The sequence below is a fragment of the Gloeophyllum trabeum genome (genome assembly GCF_000344685.1).
Source record: "Gloeophyllum trabeum ATCC 11539 unplaced genomic scaffold GLOTRscaffold_00017, whole genome shotgun sequence".
NCBI lineage: Eukaryota > Fungi > Basidiomycota > Agaricomycetes > Gloeophyllales > Gloeophyllaceae > Gloeophyllum > Gloeophyllum trabeum.
In genome coordinates, this window is record NW_006920426.1 from 309431 (window position 1) to 328545 (window position 19115).

Genomic DNA, 19115 nt, shown 5'->3' on the forward strand with positions numbered 1-19115 from the left:
CGACCGTCAATACTACTACATTTTGCAACCTTTCTATGGGCCACCGCTGGAGATGGCACGGTCCGTGCTGCAACTCGTCGAAGCTTTTCGCGATATTATTGCAGGTATGGCTTCTAGGCAGTTCCTATCAGTTACTTTCTGACGACACTCCAGCCCAACGCAACCTTGCTCTGCGTGGTATCGTGCATCGTGACATCAGCACGCGCAACATGCTACTCAATGAAAGACTCGATGCGGGGGTAGGCACGCGGGGAATTCTGATTGATTTCGACATGGCCAAGTTTATTGATAGGACGACGAGCGGGGAGAGTACCGATGTCCGGACGGCGAGTTGTCAAGGTACACATTGGACCGAACGCATGCTGATGCTTACACCAGGGTACTCGTCTGTTCCAGTCTATCAAGGTACTGCTGGGTCTCGGTAAGCACGACTATCTGGACGATCTGGAGTCCAGTTTCTACGGCCTGTGCTGGTTTGCGTTCACGCTCGAGCGCCCTTGCGTTCCTCGCGCGTCGATACCCGTTACACTGAAGAATTGGGATTCGCCGAACTTGCAGTTGGCAGCAGACGCAAAAAGGAGCTTTATCAACGACCCGCCAATGGTCGGAGACCTCATTGCACCGACGATGAGTCCGTATCTGGAAGGATTGCTCCTGCGGCTCCAGACATTCTTCAGGGAGACTGCGCTTCCCAGGATCGCCGAGTACCAGGCTCAGCAGGATGAAGAAGCAAGAAAAAAGAAAGAGAAACGTACGGCGGCATTGAAAAAGTTTGAGCGATTAGAAGGTACCTGGGTGGAGGAACCACGTAATGTTCCAGACCCGTTGGACAGTGAGTTTCCTTCACCTTGGGGCCGTGAATGTTTTGTTCACTAAGAGAGATTCAGCATCGGCAGAACAGATGGAGAAACATTTCCAAGAAGTCCTTAAGCATGTGGATAATGCCATTACATTGCTCAAGGAGGACCCCGACGAGGATGCGATAGCTAGCAATGCGAGCGCGCCTAGCGGCATCGACGAACATGAGCGCCGCATCCCTGTCTGGGAAAATGCCTACTCTTCCGAGTCGGACGCCCATTCCTCGTCGTCGGGGATGACCCTGCCGTTGCCACCAATGCAGGAAATTCACGTGCTGCTACCCCCGCTTCATCAAGTGCAAAAGAAAGGAAGCAAGAAACTGCTCCTAGATCATGTGTCGATGCCGCCGAAGCCATCGGAAAAGGAGAAGGCGAGGAGGGACTCGTCCAGTACTCAGTCCTCAGGCAGCCAGAAGCGGGTTCGGGAACTCGAGGACAACCTCCAGCGCCGTGATCTGGGAGACGCTAGACGGAGCTCGAAGAGGTACAAGAACAAGAGGGGTTTCCGGGATTCGAGTCCGAAATGATTGCTGCTCGACGTTTGCCGTCTACTAGTAGTTCTATCCCGTTTTGTCGTATCGTTTTGCTTGCTTTGCTTTGCTGCGCTGCTCTCGTCGTCGGAACACTTACAAGTATCTATTGGTGCAATATATTTGATTTGAGTGTCCTCGTTTGCATACCTTGACGGGAGAAGTTGTAAAAGGGATATATTTCAGAGGGGCGTGTACAGTATTCTTGCGAGGCTGGCATGGCAGAGACTGGGCACCTGGCCCGCCATCACACTACAAGAAATGCTAAGCCTGTATATTAACCTACACCGGCCACATGTACATGCACAAAGGGAAGAGGTCTAGACAAGGGCTGATTACACAAATGCAATAAGTTAACCATGCCCAAAGCGTTTACCCCCTGACTTATCATCGTTCACAGCGCTACACCGCGGGCCTGCCTTACCGACGCGGGCGCGTACAGCGCAGGTATCCGGAGGCCCTCCTCGCCGGCACCTCCCCCCAGGCAGAAGCGCTATAGCGCTAGCTGTGACTGTGTCTGGGACATGTGGTAGGCCCGGAGTCAAGGAACTACGGGGACGCTGGGCTGACGGCGCGCCGGCGGTTTCGCGCAATGGAGGCATGCACCTGACCGGGAACCCGCGCAAGGAGTGCAGGCCGTGGTTCCCCTCCCTGGGGGTTGATGAGCGTCTTTTGCGGGCCGCGCCGACTCCCCCGCATCGAGATGGAGCGGTCGCTCTCGCGAGGTCTACGGTGCAGATATCCAGGCGTGTTAGTTGACAGGAGGGAGCGTTCGCTTCTTGACGGAGGTCTGCACAATGCAGGACGTCAAAAGCCTTGTGTTCGAGGGATGCTCGAGGACGGGAGGGGGTGGCTGCTGAGACGGTACGGCCGGCCTTCTCGTCTTTCCAGCAACCTGTGCTACGTTTACAGACGGAGGAAGGCAATGACAGGACAGTCCGGACGACTGCACATGTCGTTCTCCGCGGCCGATGCTGTAGTGCAGTATAGTGAGTGTGCCCATTATGAATATCCGGAGCGGTACATATCTCTTTGGCTCCTTTCTGTCTGGCGGTCAATCGTAATGCATGCTCGGCTGTCCTGATACCTTGATAGCACCGTTCGATATTGAATGAATAGTGAACTTGGTCTGTGCACATCTATGTATGCATTTGAAGGCCCTTAGTGTTCATGTACAAGCAGGGATATTAAATATTGATACTGTGTCACCTTCCGCCTTGCGTGCATCACACTGCTTAGGTCGCGAGTGAGCCGGTGCCACTAATTCTTCCCCGAGCAGGGGGGGCTAAATGTGGGAGCTAGAGAGCAGTGGCGACAGAGCACTTCAACGGGGTTGACTTGCTTGGCTTCCAAGTATGAACGTACATATGGATTCATTCAGGTTTGTCGGGCGCTTTTCCGATTTTCATTGCCGGATATATCACTGGTGAATCGGAGACTGTCGGGCCAGCAGTCCCCTCGCCCTATTTGTCGCGACCTTCGAGGAGACGCCCTTCGGTGAATTTCGCGCTATGACAACGCGCGGTACATTTGGATGGCAATCCGCATACATACAACGCCCGCAGCATCACCTCGAGGTGATCTTCCCTCGAAGTGTCCGATAATTCCAGATTCGGAGGGATGCTCGTGCCGGATGTCCTGTACAAGGAGAGGTATGCCATAGCCCCCGCGCCGCATAAGCTTCAGCGCGGGCGCTATGGCATGCACCTCGAAGTTGGGCGCATCGGAGGAGGATATACATACCACCCATTTTATGGGCATGTTTCCAGACTTCTGCGGAAGTAGGTGACGGTGTTCCTAGGATCCGGAGTGATGGAGGGCGTTCAACTTGTCGGGCAGAGCGAACCCATCTCAGGGTCAGCAGGTCGTTCAACCTTGAGCCTGAACGTTCCCTTGGATAGGAGGCACAAGTCCCGCCCTGAGGCTGATAGCTCGAGCGCTTACCGGGTCATATCGTGGTTTATCGCGTCGAGCATATATGAGGAGTGACGTAGGTGATGATATGCATGCGGCGGGGGCGGCGAACGTCGGACGGGCGCTCAGGTTGATAACTCGGGAGGACTGACCACGGTCGTGTGAGCTGTTAGCAGGCAGTGATACATGGGCGCGACGTCGCCGGTGCAGCGACCAATGACGTCGCGGCGGGCCAACAACGATCCAGGGCCGGCGGTACCACAGCGTCGGGCCCGGGGGAGGGGAAAGTATTACGGTTTACGCTGCGACGGAAATTTGCGGGTCTGCGGGCAGAGCAACTTGCATTGGCAGATCGACAGCGTTGGACTGTTGACTGTCGAGTTCGGCGTCGACGAGGGCGGTGCTGGGCGTGCATATAACCCGCTCTCGCTGCACGCAAAGTCAACACCCCGATCGAGTATCGCATTGCAGACCCGATCACGATTCGAGCCCAGACCGGAAGCACGCCAAGGCAATCGCGACGGGCCCGGCGCACCGATTGCATTTGCACTCGTCTCGAAAATCAGTCTCTTATATACGCGGCCTGCTCACGGCATGCCGCTTTCCTTTCTCCCTGGCGGTGCGTACGACGACCGCGACTGCGTGCATGCTGCTCCCGACACCGAGCACACCCACTCTCGTTGCTTTCGCAAGACCGACGCGCCCGACTTAGCGCCGCAATACACTCTACGCACTCCTTCTAGAGACCAGGTGAGTTCTCGACCCAGTTATTCCAGTTCCCATCTCTTCGCCAATACACCCCGAGGACTTGCTTCTCGCGCGTAATACGCGCCCTTTGTATTGCGCGAGATTTCGTTGGGGAGAGCCATTCCTTCATTTCCTGTATAATGCCGATTCTAGTCCCTCCTCGCGACCGACGCGTCTTGCTGACTCCCGTCGTTAGACTTACATTCCTTTCGCCTCGCTGTACAAACGGCGCCGCCGCCCATCCACCGCTCCTTCACCCAGCACACACTCCTTTCCCAAAATGCCGAAAAAGCGGCCCTCGCTGCAGTCGATCTTCGTCCCCTCCAAGTTCCTCTCCTCCCAGCCGCAGTCCCCCACGACCGCGCCGACGCAGCGCGACCCCGCGTGGCCAGACCCCCCGCTCTCCTCCCGCACGCGCGCGTTCTCCGAAGTCCCGCGCCCGCGCCCGCGGCCCGCGCACGCGCGGCAGCCGTCCTCGTCGTCGCTCGCGTCGTCCTACGCGGACCTGGTGCACCACGGCGAGCGGGACCTGCCCTTCCCCGCGCCGCAGCCGGGCAGCTCGCCGCCGTCCGGGGACCTGCTGCCCGACGACCCGTTCGCGAACCTCTCGCCGGGCGCGTCGGTGCTCGCCTTCCCGTCGCCTCTGCCGTCTCCCGCGCTCCCGGTCCCCGCGCCCCCGCCCCCGCCGACGCCGACGCCCAAGTCCCCGCTCTCGCCGAGCCGCCCGGCGCTGAGACCGAGCGCGTCGACGAGCACGCTGCCCGTGCCGGCGAAGGTGCGCCCCGCGCACACGCGTCCTGCGTTTGCGAGCCGGCCGAGCCTGCCGAGTCTGCGCGTGCTCGCGCGGGCGGGCGTGGTGGTTAAGAAAAAGGTGCGCGCGGATTGTATGAGTCCAAGTGGTGAGATGTACTCACTTGGAATGGGCTAGGCGAGGAAAGGCACGCCCGGCGCGCATCTGCCCGCGGAGCCCTGGAACGACACCGACTCGCGACGGTCGTCGACGTCTTCGGAGGATTCGCGCTTGTCCGTGTCCTCTGCGCCGAATTCCCGTGCGCCGTCGCCGACGCCGACGTCCTCGGGCTCGGACACGCCCGTGCACGGGGAATCGCTGTTGGGAGCTCCTCTACTGAACGTGCGCCCGGTGTCAACGTTCGAGCTCGACTTTGACGAGGCGCTCGCGGGTCCGTCCAGTGCACCCAGCGAAGATACCCAGGAAGGCGTGAACGCAGAATCGGGAGAGTTTACGCTCGCGCTGCGCGGGTCGTTCCTGGAGCCCGAGGCGTGGGACCACCCCGACGAGGGGTACTCGGGCTTCACGACGCCCGCGCTCACGCTGGACTACGGGAGCTCGTGCGCGGTCAGCCCGGACGCAGGCCCGGTGGAGTTTCCGCCGATTGAGTGGTGCGACAACGAGGAGGGATTGCTGGGAGACGGCCTAGCGTATCTGCGTCCTGAAGAAGGTTTGCCTGCAGGTGGGGAGGCAACGCGTTGGGACATCCAATCTATGTATTGACCTGGTTTCATTTAGGGGGCTCTGCGGATCTGCAGGATCCAAGCGCGGCGGATACGGGTGGGCACGCTCTCTTAAGCTCGCTCAGTTGACTTGTCCTCACATGTCTCTAGATATACCGTCCAGCTCCGACGAATCCAATCCCGCTTCGGGTTCCGCGCAGGCGCTTGCCAGCCAATATGATATCGGCGCGTCGTCGGCTCGCGCTGCTCACCCAAGCAGCGTTCCAACCACAGTGAGTCCTTTCTCTGTGTCGCCGCGGACTTGGCTGGAGGGGGAGGTTCTGCCCCTCGCGGCAAGTCCGCTTTCCCACGGTAGAAAGACGGGCGCCTCGAGTAAGGATTTCCCCCGTGCTCTTACTTCTTGTATTGGGCGGGAGCCGGCCCTAAAGCCAGCTCTCGCCCGTTTATTGTGCTGTCTACTGTACAGGTCGTGTACTCTCTGTATCTACTAGTATTCTACTCCAATAAAGCATCTTCAAGTCACCTGGCTCCTTCATGTTGTTACAGACGAGGCTGAGACAAGATGCATCAGCATATGTGGTACAGTCAAAAGAGCGCCTACTCACACTTTGCCAGCGCTCAGTTCCTGGCAAGGACATGACAATCAGTTCAGACAGAGGCATAAGACGACAAGGAAGTACTCACCAGGTAACAACCCCAAGCCAGTAGACGCGCAGGTTTTGTCAAGCACAGCCAGCCAGCCAGCCAGCCAGCCAGCCGTCTGAGCTCCCGTCTGTCGTAGAGGTACATCGTCGAGCTCGGATAGAGCTGCAAACAGTAACCGCCGCCGCACCGACGAGAGAATGGCGGACAGGGTATGCGCCAACAATGAGACTGCTCCCAAACAGTCCCTACAAAGGACGCCAAGGACCACACTCCCGGGCGGGTGGTGGGGATGCGTCCTGTTGTCTCTTTGTCGAGGCAGTCCCACCAGAGACCCGCGTGAGCCGATGGGGCGTAGGAGGTGAAACCAGCACCCAGAGAAGTAGACTTGGCAATAGGGCTGTGAGCAGCTACCGTTGTTGCGTCCAGGCGGCGAAATCGTGTCGAAAGTGTGGCGGTTGTGGTAAAGAAGCCTTGCGTCACTCTCGAGCAGTGACCGGTGTCAGACCATGCCACTCGCGGGAATGCGATTCGTCCCATCTATGTTGTCTCGAAAAGTCCAGCAGAGGAGAGCGCGCACAAATTGTATGAGCCGTAGAGATAAGGCTGCTCGCGATAAGGCTGCTCGCGGGAACGCGATCTGTCGTGTCAACGCGAAGCAGGTCCCAGGGAGCTGCCAGTACAGGGGAAGAGGGCGGCAGAAGCATCGACCAGCAAGGCTAGAGGGTCGGAGGTTCACATATAGACTTTGGCATGTACTGCAAGCCATAGACTCGATGATGTTGTTACAGACGAGGCTAGGACAACCAAGGACAAGTCAGTAAACGCAACATAGCCAAAACAACTCATCCTTACAAGATAACACCACTCGCTGAGCTCCCCACACATATGCTACTGCGCCCTCCTCGAAGCCAAATGGCGAAGCACTGTGAGAGATCACTCCTGCTAACACACGATTAGAATCAGCTGGGAGTACTAAAGAAGTAGTTAACGTACTCAGCAGTGTGTTATAAGAGTGACAAAGTCTCTCGATGCACGTGGAGGGCCATAGGAACTCCACGCCAAAGTCCCTCTCCCCAAGCGCACATCACGTAGTGTAGCCGATACGTAGCATTGAGCTAACCTTGATGACCGTTATAGAACATGCGTCGAAGTCAGGGCGGCCACGGGAACGCGCCCCGTCGTGTATTCGTCGAGGAGGTTTCATGGGTATCCCGAACATCACATTCGGCCTCATGACCAAGGTGCCATTCAGAAGGCAAGCGCCGTGGAATGGCAGGCAACGAACGTGAAGGACCAGACTGCAAGATACAGCGCCGAGATGCCCAGCTTGCACATAGTGTCGATCGCAGGAATGCGATCTATCGTGTTTTGCCGTGCAAGTCCTCAGCGACGTTCGGGATGACAAGCGGTAGCGTCCAGTACAGCGGGGACACCCCGCCAAGCAAGCCAGTAACAGGCAAAGATTTGAGACAGATCACGGCCGCAAATAATAGGCATCGTCGAATGTGCCCCGACCTCGTCCAAGCTGACAACGTCCTCCGAGTCATAGTCTCGTGCAGGAACTTGAACTCCGGAATCCTCGCAGCGGGAACTTGACCAACCCAAGATGAAGCTGCACCTCCATGGCTCATCGGGCGTACGGGCGTACATCAAGGTCTCTAGTGGATGCACCAGGCAGGAAGCACGACTATTGTGGAGGAGTCGCAATGCTGCTCGCAGGGGCGTGATCCATCCCATCTTTGCTGAAGGATGCTGAAAGGGCTAGGCGGAAGAATCAGCAGTGCCAAAGATGAACACTTGCGGGAGTAGAAGGATCCCGCTATTCGAGTCGCTCCGTATTCGACCTTCGGGGTGGTGGGAACGTGTTGCGTACCATCGTCGTCGTGTAGTAGCTGACACTGCACGCAGTCTTGACGAGAAAGTCGGCGGGAGAACCTTCAGCGGCCGAGAACCTGGGTGCAGGAGACGGGATTATTTTCGTAATAAATGCGCTGACATGCGGATTGAGCGGTGGGGGGCATGGAAGGCTTGTTTATCGGGGGAACACACCCCGTCCCGTCTTTGCCGAAACTCAGAGCTTGAGCTGCGAATGGGAACAGCGGGAGCTTAGCAAGCCCACGTCTCGCCGACTCCCAGGCAGGTCAAACTCAGCGGCATCGTCGGGGCAGGACTCTGACGATACGCGGGGGGCTACTGGTTAAAGCCGGTAGCGGATGGGGACACCCTGTCGGGCCAATGTACCATCTGATACAGCGTCGATGGTGTGCACGGAGCGATGGAGATGTAATATCACCGTATGCGGCGTAACGAGTTTGCTATGGGTCTGAGAAGATGCGTCAGGTTGATATGCCTGTGCTCGCAAGTCGCAAAATGAGACATACCATGTAAATCAATGTCCACTTTTGATTATGAACAGCTGGTGACGAGGTCAGCTCAGTCGAAGGCACCATTTACATTCGATATCTGCTATGGAGTGTACGGCAGCTTGAGCACTCTTCCCCGGGGGGGGCTATTTGATGCACCCGCTTGGCAAACGGTGAGAACGAGATGCACGGTTAACAGTTTGGCAGTCTGGTTGATACAAACACACTCGTAAGATGGCGGAATAACGGAAGGATTTTTGCACTTCCGCACCTGGATGCCTTGGCTCCTTCAATCCAGATCTCTGCCGACACTTGCGGCTCGTATCGAGACTCCCACTAGGACCGAGCAGATCGGCATGGTCGATGGATGAGGAAGTCGTCGTATTCCATGGAATAGTGCACCTTAACTGTGCGTCGTAGGTATTCGAACACTCGGGAAGCGCAAGCCTTCATTCGACAAGGTGATCGCGCCAAGCAATGAGTGTACGCAACGTTCTTGTGGCAGACATTGACGCGATCGTTTGTCCCATGCTTGCGCGACAATAGAGAAAAAATGTTGGACTCCTAATTGCAGGAAACATCAAGAGCTAAGGGTGTAATGGACTCTCGTGAGCTGAGCACGAGAGGGAAAGGATTGCACAAATTAACACGTACCGAAATAAGAAAGAGCTCTATCGCGAGCACTGCCACTTTTGTCCTTCGATCGCATATCGTCCGCCCGATCTCTGGCTCTATCCCACTTCACTCTGAATGCCTTGCCCCATGTCAGACGAGTTGTGCCTTTGAGTTGCGACACACTGCCTTGGTGAGCAACCGAGAATGTTAGGATCAGGCGCTCGGCTGGTGCGTAAGCTGCAATTCCACTTACAATCAATATGATAATTCATATCACAACTGGCAGCGGCGTCGACTGGAGCCACAGCTGGAATGCGCAATAGGTAGGACGACAACGGAACGAGCTAGGACAATGCACGAGCATAATCTCGGCATAGCAGAGAGGTCATGATGGCGTCTGCATTTGGGTTGGTTTATATATCCCTCGTGAGGAATCAACGGGGAAGTCAGGACTTGCGTAGCGATATTGCGTACACGGATGGAACTAGAATTGGTAGTGCGGGCTTGTCAGAGAAGCTACCCAGCCAATTGGTACCTACCGACCGGCTGAGAGGCTTCTCTGACAGGGCTGCAGTGCCGCTCGCCACCCGACGGAGTCGGAATCTCTCATAACATTAGGTAAATATGTTTCGTTCTGCAGGCTGACATAGACAATACACAGACACTATGTTCATGGATACATACCAAAGGACAGCTCTGAGAGTAGTGACTAGACCTCCAAGTTCGAGTCAAGAGAAAAGCCAACTTTCCCGAGACTTACAACCATCTGGAATTGTCAATGCACTCCGTGCTCTGAGAAGGCCATCAAATGCTCTTACGTGTGCTGACAGTCGCTGTGATCTTCAGAATCGTACGAAATCTATGTAAATCTGAGATATCGGGTAGTTACTCATCCCAGACTCGGCCTCCTCAGACTTCGGCAGAGACGAGGAATTACACGATAACTCCACTTATTGAGGGCTGGGTAGAACCCTACCCAGTCGTCTATCAGCTAGCTAGATGTTGTCCGTTCGACAATGGTTGACAGACAGACTCGGAGCAGTCACAGATTAAGTCTAATCCAGCATGCTGCAAAGTCCGACTGTATTATGCTATTATCTGCACATCGTCCCAATCATCAGCTAACTCTGCAAGTGACTTCCAGAACTAAAGATTCACTTACTTCAATTCTAAATCTCTTCTGCAGGTCAGTCCTCTCGAGAGCTAGACTTGTTCCCGCCGTGTAATGTCCACGCTATGACTTTGAAAGGTTACAAAGTCGACGAACTTATCCATAGTAAGTGCCACAACTGCCATGATCATGATCGTCAACATCAGAGCTGATGCCGTCCTTAGATCATGATCAGCAACTCATATCTTTACCAGAGTCATTGCCATCTTTGTATAGCCCATTATCAGGCTATGCAAGAACGTTGATAACTCGTTGGAGCGGGATACTGGTAAGGATAAAGTTGAAATAGCGATGACTGGTGCTCGCAATCAGATACGTGCCGTCGGTGTATGCCCTGCGAGGAACAAGTTGGAATGATGATTTGTTGTCGTCTACTCGCTGTGAACACTATCGATGTGGTGAGCAACATGTACGCCCAGCAGCCAAGCAGTGACAGATGGCGAATGGATGCAGATCCGCAGGCCAAGTTCGACGCAAACTCGCGACGCGACTTTGCTGCAGCCACCTTGGGCATACATAGGGCTCTTCGGTTGGCTGGGTCTGTTTCTCTCCCTCGTCTTTTACATTTGCTGCTTGCTCATACTGTCTTCTGTCTCATTTGCCACTGTTGGGCATGACTCGATCAATACAAATCCTGTCTAACGAGCACCTTCACCGTCATTCGATGCATCCCGGCCTCCCCCTTGTATAGTAACTTCCCAATGCTACAGTCTCGTCCCATGATTTCATTACCCTTGCCTATGAGGTGGAACTACCAGCAGCGAAGTACCCTCTATGTGTGATAGCAGTGGTAACATGTCGTGCGGTTATCCCAGTATCATGCTGGTTCAGTGGCGCGATCTGCTCTCACTAACCTCGACTCGCGTGAGATGTATTTCCTGGATGTATTTGCATCCTGAATGCAAAGCACTGGCCTTAGACTCTTTGTAGATACCCAACGCCATTGAGAGGGCACAACTTCGCAGAGATACTAAGACGTCGGTGAGTCACCGTCCTATGCTAGGATAGAGGGCAATCGAAGCATCCACACTGCCTATCCACGCGCGAACATCCTTGTACTGCGCTAGATAAAAGGAGGGAAGTACTGTGTCTACGAGAGCACAATTGTGCAAGAGTGCAGATTGCGCGTTCGGACGGTTTGGGTGCAGCCGCGATCATATGCCCGAACGTGTGATTGACTCTGTCTCACATCTATCCTAATGATCTTATCTCACTCGTAACCCAATCCCACTCGCTGCATATTGACCATCCAGGTGTACTCAGAAACTCCGACAATGCAAGCAGACAAGCGGGACTGGCTCAGAGTCTGGATAGTAGACACGAGCGGCGATGTTGGCATGTGTAGGGTCGGCTGCCGACTACGAGAGGAACGGTACGTGATGCGTCTTCCCTTGTTTCATCTCGCGCCTGTATGCCATTCCGATCTATTCGTTGTGGCCGGCTTCAGGCAATTTGCGCGACCTTTGCATCTCCGCATGCTTCCGCGCGCCTTCGGTAGGGTTGTGAAGAGCCCTGAATGACAAAGGCAAGTTTTCGTGTTATTATATTTAAATCTAATACGAACTGAATGAATATCTGCACAGAGTGAATGGGAATATCTACGACTTGTAGATATCTTAATTGAAGCAGGGTATTACACTGCGTACACCCTCTTTTGCAATATTTCCCAGCGTGATCCAGGTCCGTATCCTACTATATATTTCCGTCTGACAACGTGAGCGTACGCACACCTGGATTGTAAGGGTGGGACATCAGCGGGATGGCCGAACTGGAGGATACGCCGTGATGCCAATATTGCAGTTACGTCTTCGGAGTGGGCTTGCATTATTCTAGCGGCGTTACTCAGTGATGAAGACATCGTTGCCTCTCAGAGCGTATCGCAAACAACCCTGCCAGACCGTGAGGGACAGGCATCACGCGAGACCTGATCCTTGGCGCAGGGTCGGCAAGGGCTTCTGGTCTAATGGTGCTTCGCTATCCAGCACACAGGTATGTCTAAACCAGGGGTAGTCTACAGGACGGCTGGAGAAGGGCCAAGTGCGGTGAGTTTTCTTAGTGAATTAGCTGATACGGCTTTCCCCCCAGGTGTCGCTTCAGCAGCGCTATCCCTGGGTTATAGCTACCCCTTGTCTATCATGCTTGTTATGGGCGACGCTGGGTCAGAGACCCCAAGACGTATCAGTATCAGAGGTGAGCTCCTAGTGAGTCTACTCCATACGTCAAGGCTGGAGGGTCTGGGAACGGCTCGTAGCGGTCGAATATGGAGGCTGCCATAATGCCGCCGTGGCGACGTTTCAGATCGACGCGACGCGTCTTTCCGCGTGACTCGGGCTGTGGGTCACACCTGCGACCCTTTTGCTTCTGCCGCTGGTGAGTCATTTTCGTTGCTGGGCGGTGGGGAAGACCACGAGCGGCGGAAAGGTTTGCCGTTAGGTCTGCGGAAGTCTGTCCGCTCGTTGGACCCTAGGGGGTATTTATACGGGGGATTGCAGTGAAGGGGACATCATCCCACTCCTCCGCTTTTTCTTCCCATCCTACTCTTGCAATGCCTGCCCGTTCTACCTCGCTGTGCCCGTTCTCAATACGGCTTGTTGTCCTCGTCGTCTTACAGGCAAGTCAACCGTGTCTATTCCGTCCGCTGCTGAAGACTGATTATTATTACTTGACGTTGTAACTCTTGCGACAGGACTGACATCCTTCGCGTTGAACTTGTCGTTAGCGTCAGCCGTCTTGCGTCCTCGAGTGCGTATAGCAGTTAGTCGCAGAACGGTCTAAACCACTTACTGGCTCTGTAGGCTTTCATTAGTCTTGTCTTACCCTGATGAATCGACAAGATAGGATCAATAGCGATAGGCGCAAGCCATCTCAACGTATCCAGGACCGTTTACAAGAGTAAGTAATGCTACAGACTCCCATCATTTCGGATCCGGGCTTACTTACCACACTTACCGCACGCAAACATGAAGGCTCCCCAACGCGAACCAAGTAAGTGCATGGTCACAGTGACGTGGACCATCATATTGACGCAGTCATGCAGATAACTCCAGAATGTTTATTTCCCCCTTGTTGTCTCACAAACGAAGCGGTACGTTGTGACATTTATAGACTCCCTCACGCTATTCATTGTCTTCCGCCTGCCATACATAAGGATCCATATAACATAAGTAAAATATCAGTATACTACGCATTAGTCTCGGATGAGCAAATCCGGCTGGATGGACGAAGCTATAGCCTACGGAAGTGCTGCAGCGACCCTAGCTGAGCAGTGTAGGAGCGAAGCATGCGGCGTCAGGCGTGGGTGCTGAGTGCTGAGCAGTCCAGTCCACGTGCCGTAGACTCACCGTACTGGCCTGCCCGTCGACTCCCTTCCAGTAGAGACCACGCAGGCGGGCGTGTCCGGGGCGCGTCGCGTGGTATATGCAGCCCACGCCGCGTCTGTGTTCTGCGGCGCTTGCCCCTTCCGTGAGATGAAAGAGCAGGTGAATCGCATATGACAGCGGTTGCGCTCACCACAGACGCGCAGGGGAACGTGTGCGCGCGCATTCCAGCCCTGCGGATATTGACGGCGAGGAGCAGACTGACAAGGTCAGCCGGTGGTTGATGTTGATACACTTCCGTAGGGGTGAGTGCTAGCACATGTGCTGAGCAGGGCGTACGAGGCGACGTGGACGGCGATTTACCCGGCCCTTTCCCGACATCGTGATATGCAATCGGGTGCGACGAATGTCTTGCTGTGGGTCTGTCAGCAGCGTGTGCGCCGGTAATGTATCATGCGACAGCGCCTGTGGTAGAGTAGATGCAATCACAACTACTATATCATAGTATATGGACATCTTCCCACCCACGTGAGAGGCGGTCAGACAGCAACAAAGTAAACGGGAGCGTTATCGCGACTAGTCAAAGTAGCGTTCAATGCATGCATACCGTGATAATATACAACTTCCCCGGTCTGACTTACATGAGCATTTTCCCGTGAGATATTGAAACAAGCCATGTATGGAGAGGGGGAGGCAACACTGCCTTTGCACTCCATGTACAATGCTCAAGGAAACCAACATACCTCTGCTTATTGCTGTAACTGGCGTCTTCTGACATCCTCGCGTATGGTGGGTGGTCATCCAATAGCCTTGGCGGGAAGGGCTTTCGGAGATCGACATCACCACTGAGGGCATACAGTCGGAAACACAATACTGGGACTGACGAACTCGCCTCTCGACGGAGATCCTGAATGTGTCAGGATATCGGACGAGCAGCGAGCGACGCAACACCAGCTAGTGGACTCCACGGGGGACACGGAAGCCGGAGGTAGCAGAGATTGAGTGGAGAAAGGGGCGGGACGAAGGTTGATAGATGTCGGCGACTCGGGCGTGAAGCGGCACGCACCAACAGCCGCTCGAGCTCCGAGCAGCCTGTTGTCGTTGTCAGTTGGAGGATTAGATAGCTCGAACGCTTACCGGGTCATATCGTGGTTTATCGCGTCGAGCATATATGAGGAGTGACGTAGCTGATGATATGCGGCGGGGGGCGGCGAACGTCGGACGGGCGCTCAGGTTGATAACTCGGGAGGACTGACCACGGTCGTGTGAGCTGTTAGCAGGCAGTGATACATGGGCGCGACGTCGCCGGTGCAGCGACCAATGACGTCGCGGCGGGCCAACAACGATCCAGGGCCGGCGGTATCACAGCGTCGGGCCCGGGGGAGGGGAAAGTATTCCGGTTTACGCTGCGACGGAAATTTGCGGGTCTGCGGGCAGAGCAACTTGCATTGGCAGATCGACAGCGTCAGACTGTTGACTGTCGAGTTCGGCGTCGACGAGGGCGGTGCTGGGCGTGCATATAACCCGCTCTCGCTGCACGCAAAGTCAACACCCCGATCGAGTATCGCATTGCAGACCCGATCACGATTCGAGCCCAGACCGGAAGCACGCCAAGAAGCTCGCTCGATTGGGCAATCGCGACGGGCCCGGCACCGATTGCAATTGGATTTGCACTCGTCTCGAAAATCAGTCTCTTATATACGCGGCCTGCTCACGGCATGCCGCTTTCCTCTCTTCCTGGCGGTTCGTACGACGACCGCGACTGCGTGCATGCTGCTCCCGACACCGAGCACACCCACTCTCGTTTCTTTCGCAAGACCGACGCGCCCGACTTAGCGCCGCACTACACTCTACGCACTCCTTCTAGAGACCAGGTGAGTTCTCGACCCAGTTATTCCAGTTCCCATCTCTTCCCCAATACACCCCGAGGACTTGGTTCTCGCGTAATACGCGCCCTTTGTATTGCGCGAGATTTCGTTGGGGAGAGCAATTCATTCATTTCCTGTATAATGCCGATTCTAGTCCCTCCTCGCGACCGACGCGTCTTGCTGACTCCCGTCGTTAGACTTACATTCCTTTCGCCTCGCTGTACAAACGGCGCCGCCGCCCATCCACCGCTCCTTCACCCAGCACACACCCCTTCCCCAAAATGCCGAAAAAGCGGCCCTCGCTGCAGTTGATCTTCGTCCCCTCCAAGTTCCTCTCCTCCTCCCAGCCGCAGTCCCCCACGACCGCGCCGACGCAGCGCGACCCCGCGTGGCCGGACCCCCCGCTCTCCTCCCGCACGCGCGCGTTCTCCGAAGTCCCGCGCCCGCGCCCGCGGCCCGCGCACGCGCGGCAGCCGTCCTCGTCCTCGCTCGCGTCGTCCTACGCGGACCTGGTGCACCACGGCGAGGTGGACCTGCCCTTCCCCGCGCCGCAGCCGGGCAGCTCGCCGCCGTCCGGGGACCTGCTGCCCGACGACCCGTTCGCGAACCTCTCGCCGGGCGCGTCGGTGCTCGCCTTCCCGTCCCCTCTGCCGTCTCCCGCGCTCCCGGTCCCCGCGCCCCCGCCCCCGCCGACGCCGACGCCCAAGTCCCCGCTCTCGCCGAGCCGCCCGGCGCTACGACCGAGCGCGTCGACGAGCACGCTGCCCGTGCCGGCGAAGGTGCGCCCCGCGCACACGCGTCCTGCGTTTGCGAGCCGGCCGAGCCTGCCGAGTCTGCGCGTGCTCGCGCGGGCGGGCGTGGTGGTTAAGAAAAAGGTGCGTGCGGATTGTACGAGTCCAAGTGGTGAGATGTACTCACTTGGAATGGGCTAGGCGAGGAAGGGCACGCCCGGCGCGCATCTGCCCGCGGAGCCCTGGAACGACACCGACTCGCGACGGTCGTCGACGTCTTCGGAGGATTCGCGCTTGTCCGTGTCCTCTGCGCCGAATTCCCGTGCGCCGTCGCCGACGCCGTCGCCGACGTCCTCGGGCTCGGACACGACCGTGCACGGGGAATCGCTGTTGGGAGCTCCTCTACTGAACGTGCGCCCGGTGTCAACGTTCGAGCTCGACTTTGACGAGGCGCTCGCGGGTCCGTCCAGTGCACCCAGCGAAGATACGCAGGAAGGCGTGAACGCAGAATCGGAAGAGTTTACGCTGGCGTTCCTGGAGCCCGAGGCGTGGGACCACCCCGACGAGGGGTACTCGGGCTTCACGACGCCCGCGCTCACGCTGGACTACGGGAGCTCGTGCGCGGTCAGCCCGGACGCAGGCCAGGTGGAGTTTCCGCCGATTGAGTGGCGCGACGACGAGGAGGGATTGCTGGGAGACGGCCTAGCGTATCTGCGTCCTGAAGAAGCTTTGCCTGCAGGTGGGGAGGCAACGCGTTGGGATATCTAATCTATGTATTGACTTGGTTTCATTTAGGGGGCTCTGCGGATCTGCAGGATCCAAGCGCGGCGGATACGGGTGGGCACGCTCTCTTAAGCTCGCTCAGTTGACTTGTCCTCACATGTCTCTAGATATACCGTCCAGCTCCACATGCGAAACTTCCAATGAGTCCAATCCCGCTCCGGGTTGCACGCATGCACTTGCCAGCCAATATGATATCGGCGCATCGTCGGCTCGCGCTGCTCACACAAGCAGCGTTCTAAACATACCACCACTTGCGCCTTCGACTCTCACCGAGGCTCTTCCTGCTCTTCGTTATGCCGTAGAGCGGTCACGCTCACGCTCGCCCACCACGCTGCTGTGGGCGCCACGTGCCCGGGATGGCCCTGCTGAAGATGGCACGGAGGATTCTATTGGTCCCGGCGGGCCCCACGCTCACGCTTTCGGAGGGGGCGCTATAATAGCTTCATCGGAAGGGGAAGTGCGTGGTATAGAACCGGCTGCGCGGGCGGAAGAGGGCGTTGCTGATCCCACCGTCGACGGGGCTGCCCCATCGCACTTGCGTCCGTACCACCAGGAAGCAGCCGAGCCTCTGCCCGCTGCATTTGCGTCCGGAGATCAGGATCAGAGCTACTGCTACGCGTCGACTGGCTCGTCGTCCCATTCGCATTCGCACTCCAGCTCGTCGTCGTCGACCTGCGCGTCGTCGTCTTCGTCTGCTGTCACTTCGCCGTGTTCGCCCTCGAAGCCCCTGCCGCCGCTGCCGCCATCGATCCCGTTCCCCACTGCTGACGACGAGGAGATGCCGAAGGTCTACGGCGCCCACGACGCGGATCTCGCAACTGAGTTCTCGGAGACGGGCCGCACGGAGTTCTTCGATGCTGCATCTGAGGTTGGGTCCGATGCCGGGAGCACCAGCACGATACGCGGTGGGTATGTGAAGGTTGAGGAGGAGGAGGCTGTGAGTCATCTTGGTTTGAGGGCTGGTCCGCCTGGCGGATGGCCCGGGGAGAGGGCGAGTACTTATGGGTTCGTGTATGCGAAGGAGAGGGAGAGGACGGGCAGCGCGGCGACCGTGACGGGGGTGCAGGGAGGGAGACAGAGAGTGGGGTCGGCCGCGACGGTTTCGGCGCCCAGGGGGCGGAGGGAGAGTTCGTCTCCTGCTGCTCATGCGCCTGCCATTGCCAAGAGGGAGTCCGTCTCGATTGCTCAGGTTGCTTCCAGGATCCGAAGGGAAAGTGCTTCCGTACCTACCCCTGCGTCGGTCCCTGGCTCCTCTCGGCAGTCTACTGCATCAGGTGCTCCGTCCCGTCTCCAGAGGGAGAGTATCACCCCCTCCGTTTCCTCTCAGGTAGCCAGCCCACGCCAATCCACCCTTAACTCGACAAGCCCGCGAATCCGAAAGGACAGCGTCGCGTCGATCGCCAACAAACCTCTCCCGGCTAACCCTCGTCCTGTTAATGAGCCCAGGTTGTCTCGAGCTTCCATGTCCACTCCCGTGCCCCCGGAGAGAGCAAGTTATGCATCGACATCCACTGTAGGTCCAGAGAAGGAGCGTGGTAGCTACGTTCCCGTCTCGGTTAGGGAGGGTGTAAACGCACGACCCGCCCATCGGGATACCTTTGGTGTCACTTCGCCGCCTACCTCATCCCCCAGAGATCGCACTGTCTCCGTGACCAAGTCCCCTCTTGCGACTCGTGAAAGGAAAGAGAGCGTCTCGACCTCGACGTCTGTTCCTTTCCCAGCGACGTCGACAACATCGGCGCCAATCACGATCAGCACAGAGACAAAGACGGGCAGCGACTCGTCGTCCAATCCGTCCTCGCCGAGCACGACGAGGTCAGCGCATTCGTCCTCGTCGCCGCCGCCGCCAATCCCCCCGCGCTCGGGGCGAAGGCCGAGCTATGATTACGGCCGGCGCGCAGCCGGTGGCGCTGCCGTGATCGATCACAAGATCGTGGTTGGCGAATCTTCTTCGTCGGCATCGCCAACGAACTCGTCTGGGTCTGGTTCGACGCCTGCCACGACACCAGAAAGGGAGAAAGACATGCCTGCGCTCGTCGTAGCACCCGTGGCTGCTCCGTTCAGCACGACGCCCGCCGCTTATACCTCCAGTACGAAGGGG

The 19115-nt window shown here is 57.0% G+C and overlaps 4 protein-coding genes across 4 annotated transcripts; 2 read left to right on the forward strand and 2 right to left on the reverse strand.

Moving 5' to 3' along the window:
* Positions 1–52: 52 nt before the first annotated feature.
* GLOTRDRAFT_141184 (uncharacterized protein) lies at positions 53–1546 on the forward strand (the record flags this gene model as incomplete). Its single annotated transcript, XM_007872287.1, has 4 exons — positions 53–104; positions 154–317; positions 379–832; positions 888–1546. The coding sequence occupies 4 exons, from the start codon at positions 53–55 to the stop codon at positions 1382–1384; spliced, it is 1167 nt and encodes a 388-aa protein (XP_007870478.1). The 3' UTR covers positions 1385–1546.
* A 1971-nt stretch (positions 1547–3517) lies between these two features.
* Positions 3518–5650, forward strand: GLOTRDRAFT_141185 (uncharacterized protein; the record flags this gene model as incomplete). The annotated part of the gene is made up of 4 exons (XM_007872288.1): positions 3518–4051; positions 4245–4919; positions 4977–5520; positions 5577–5650. 4 exons carry the CDS (start codon positions 3518–3520, stop codon positions 5648–5650), a joined length of 1827 nt encoding a protein of 608 aa, XP_007870479.1.
* Positions 5651–5828: 178 nt separating this feature from the next.
* Positions 5829–6310, reverse strand: GLOTRDRAFT_141186 (uncharacterized protein; the record flags this gene model as incomplete). Its single annotated transcript, XM_007872289.1, has 4 exons — positions 5829–5979; positions 6045–6073; positions 6127–6146; positions 6206–6310. 4 exons carry the CDS (start codon positions 6308–6310, stop codon positions 5915–5917), a joined length of 219 nt encoding a protein of 72 aa, XP_007870480.1. The 3' UTR covers positions 5829–5914.
* Positions 6311–11220: 4910 nt separating this feature from the next.
* On the reverse strand, positions 11221–12449 carry GLOTRDRAFT_101579 (uncharacterized protein). Its single transcript, XM_007872290.1, has 5 exons — positions 12058–12449; positions 11899–11995; positions 11763–11840; positions 11579–11687; positions 11221–11296 (listed from the first exon to the last, which is right to left on the reverse strand). The coding sequence occupies exons 1-2, from the start codon at positions 12171–12173 to the stop codon at positions 11932–11934; spliced, it is 180 nt and encodes a 59-aa protein (XP_007870481.1). The 5' UTR covers positions 12174–12449; the 3' UTR covers positions 11221–11296; positions 11579–11687; positions 11763–11840; positions 11899–11931.
* Positions 12450–19115: the final 6666 nt, after the last annotated feature.

Bases quoted from the DNA above. Each gene is read 5' to 3' on its own strand.
- GLOTRDRAFT_101579 (XM_007872290.1), bottom strand. From the start codon at position 12,173: ATGTCTTCATCACTGAGTAACGCCGCTAGAATAATGCAAGCCCACTCC. The intron at 11,996-12,057 runs CTTACAATCCAG...TAGGATACGGAC, and splicing joins CATCCCGCTGATGTCCCACC to CTGGATCACGCTGGGAAATA.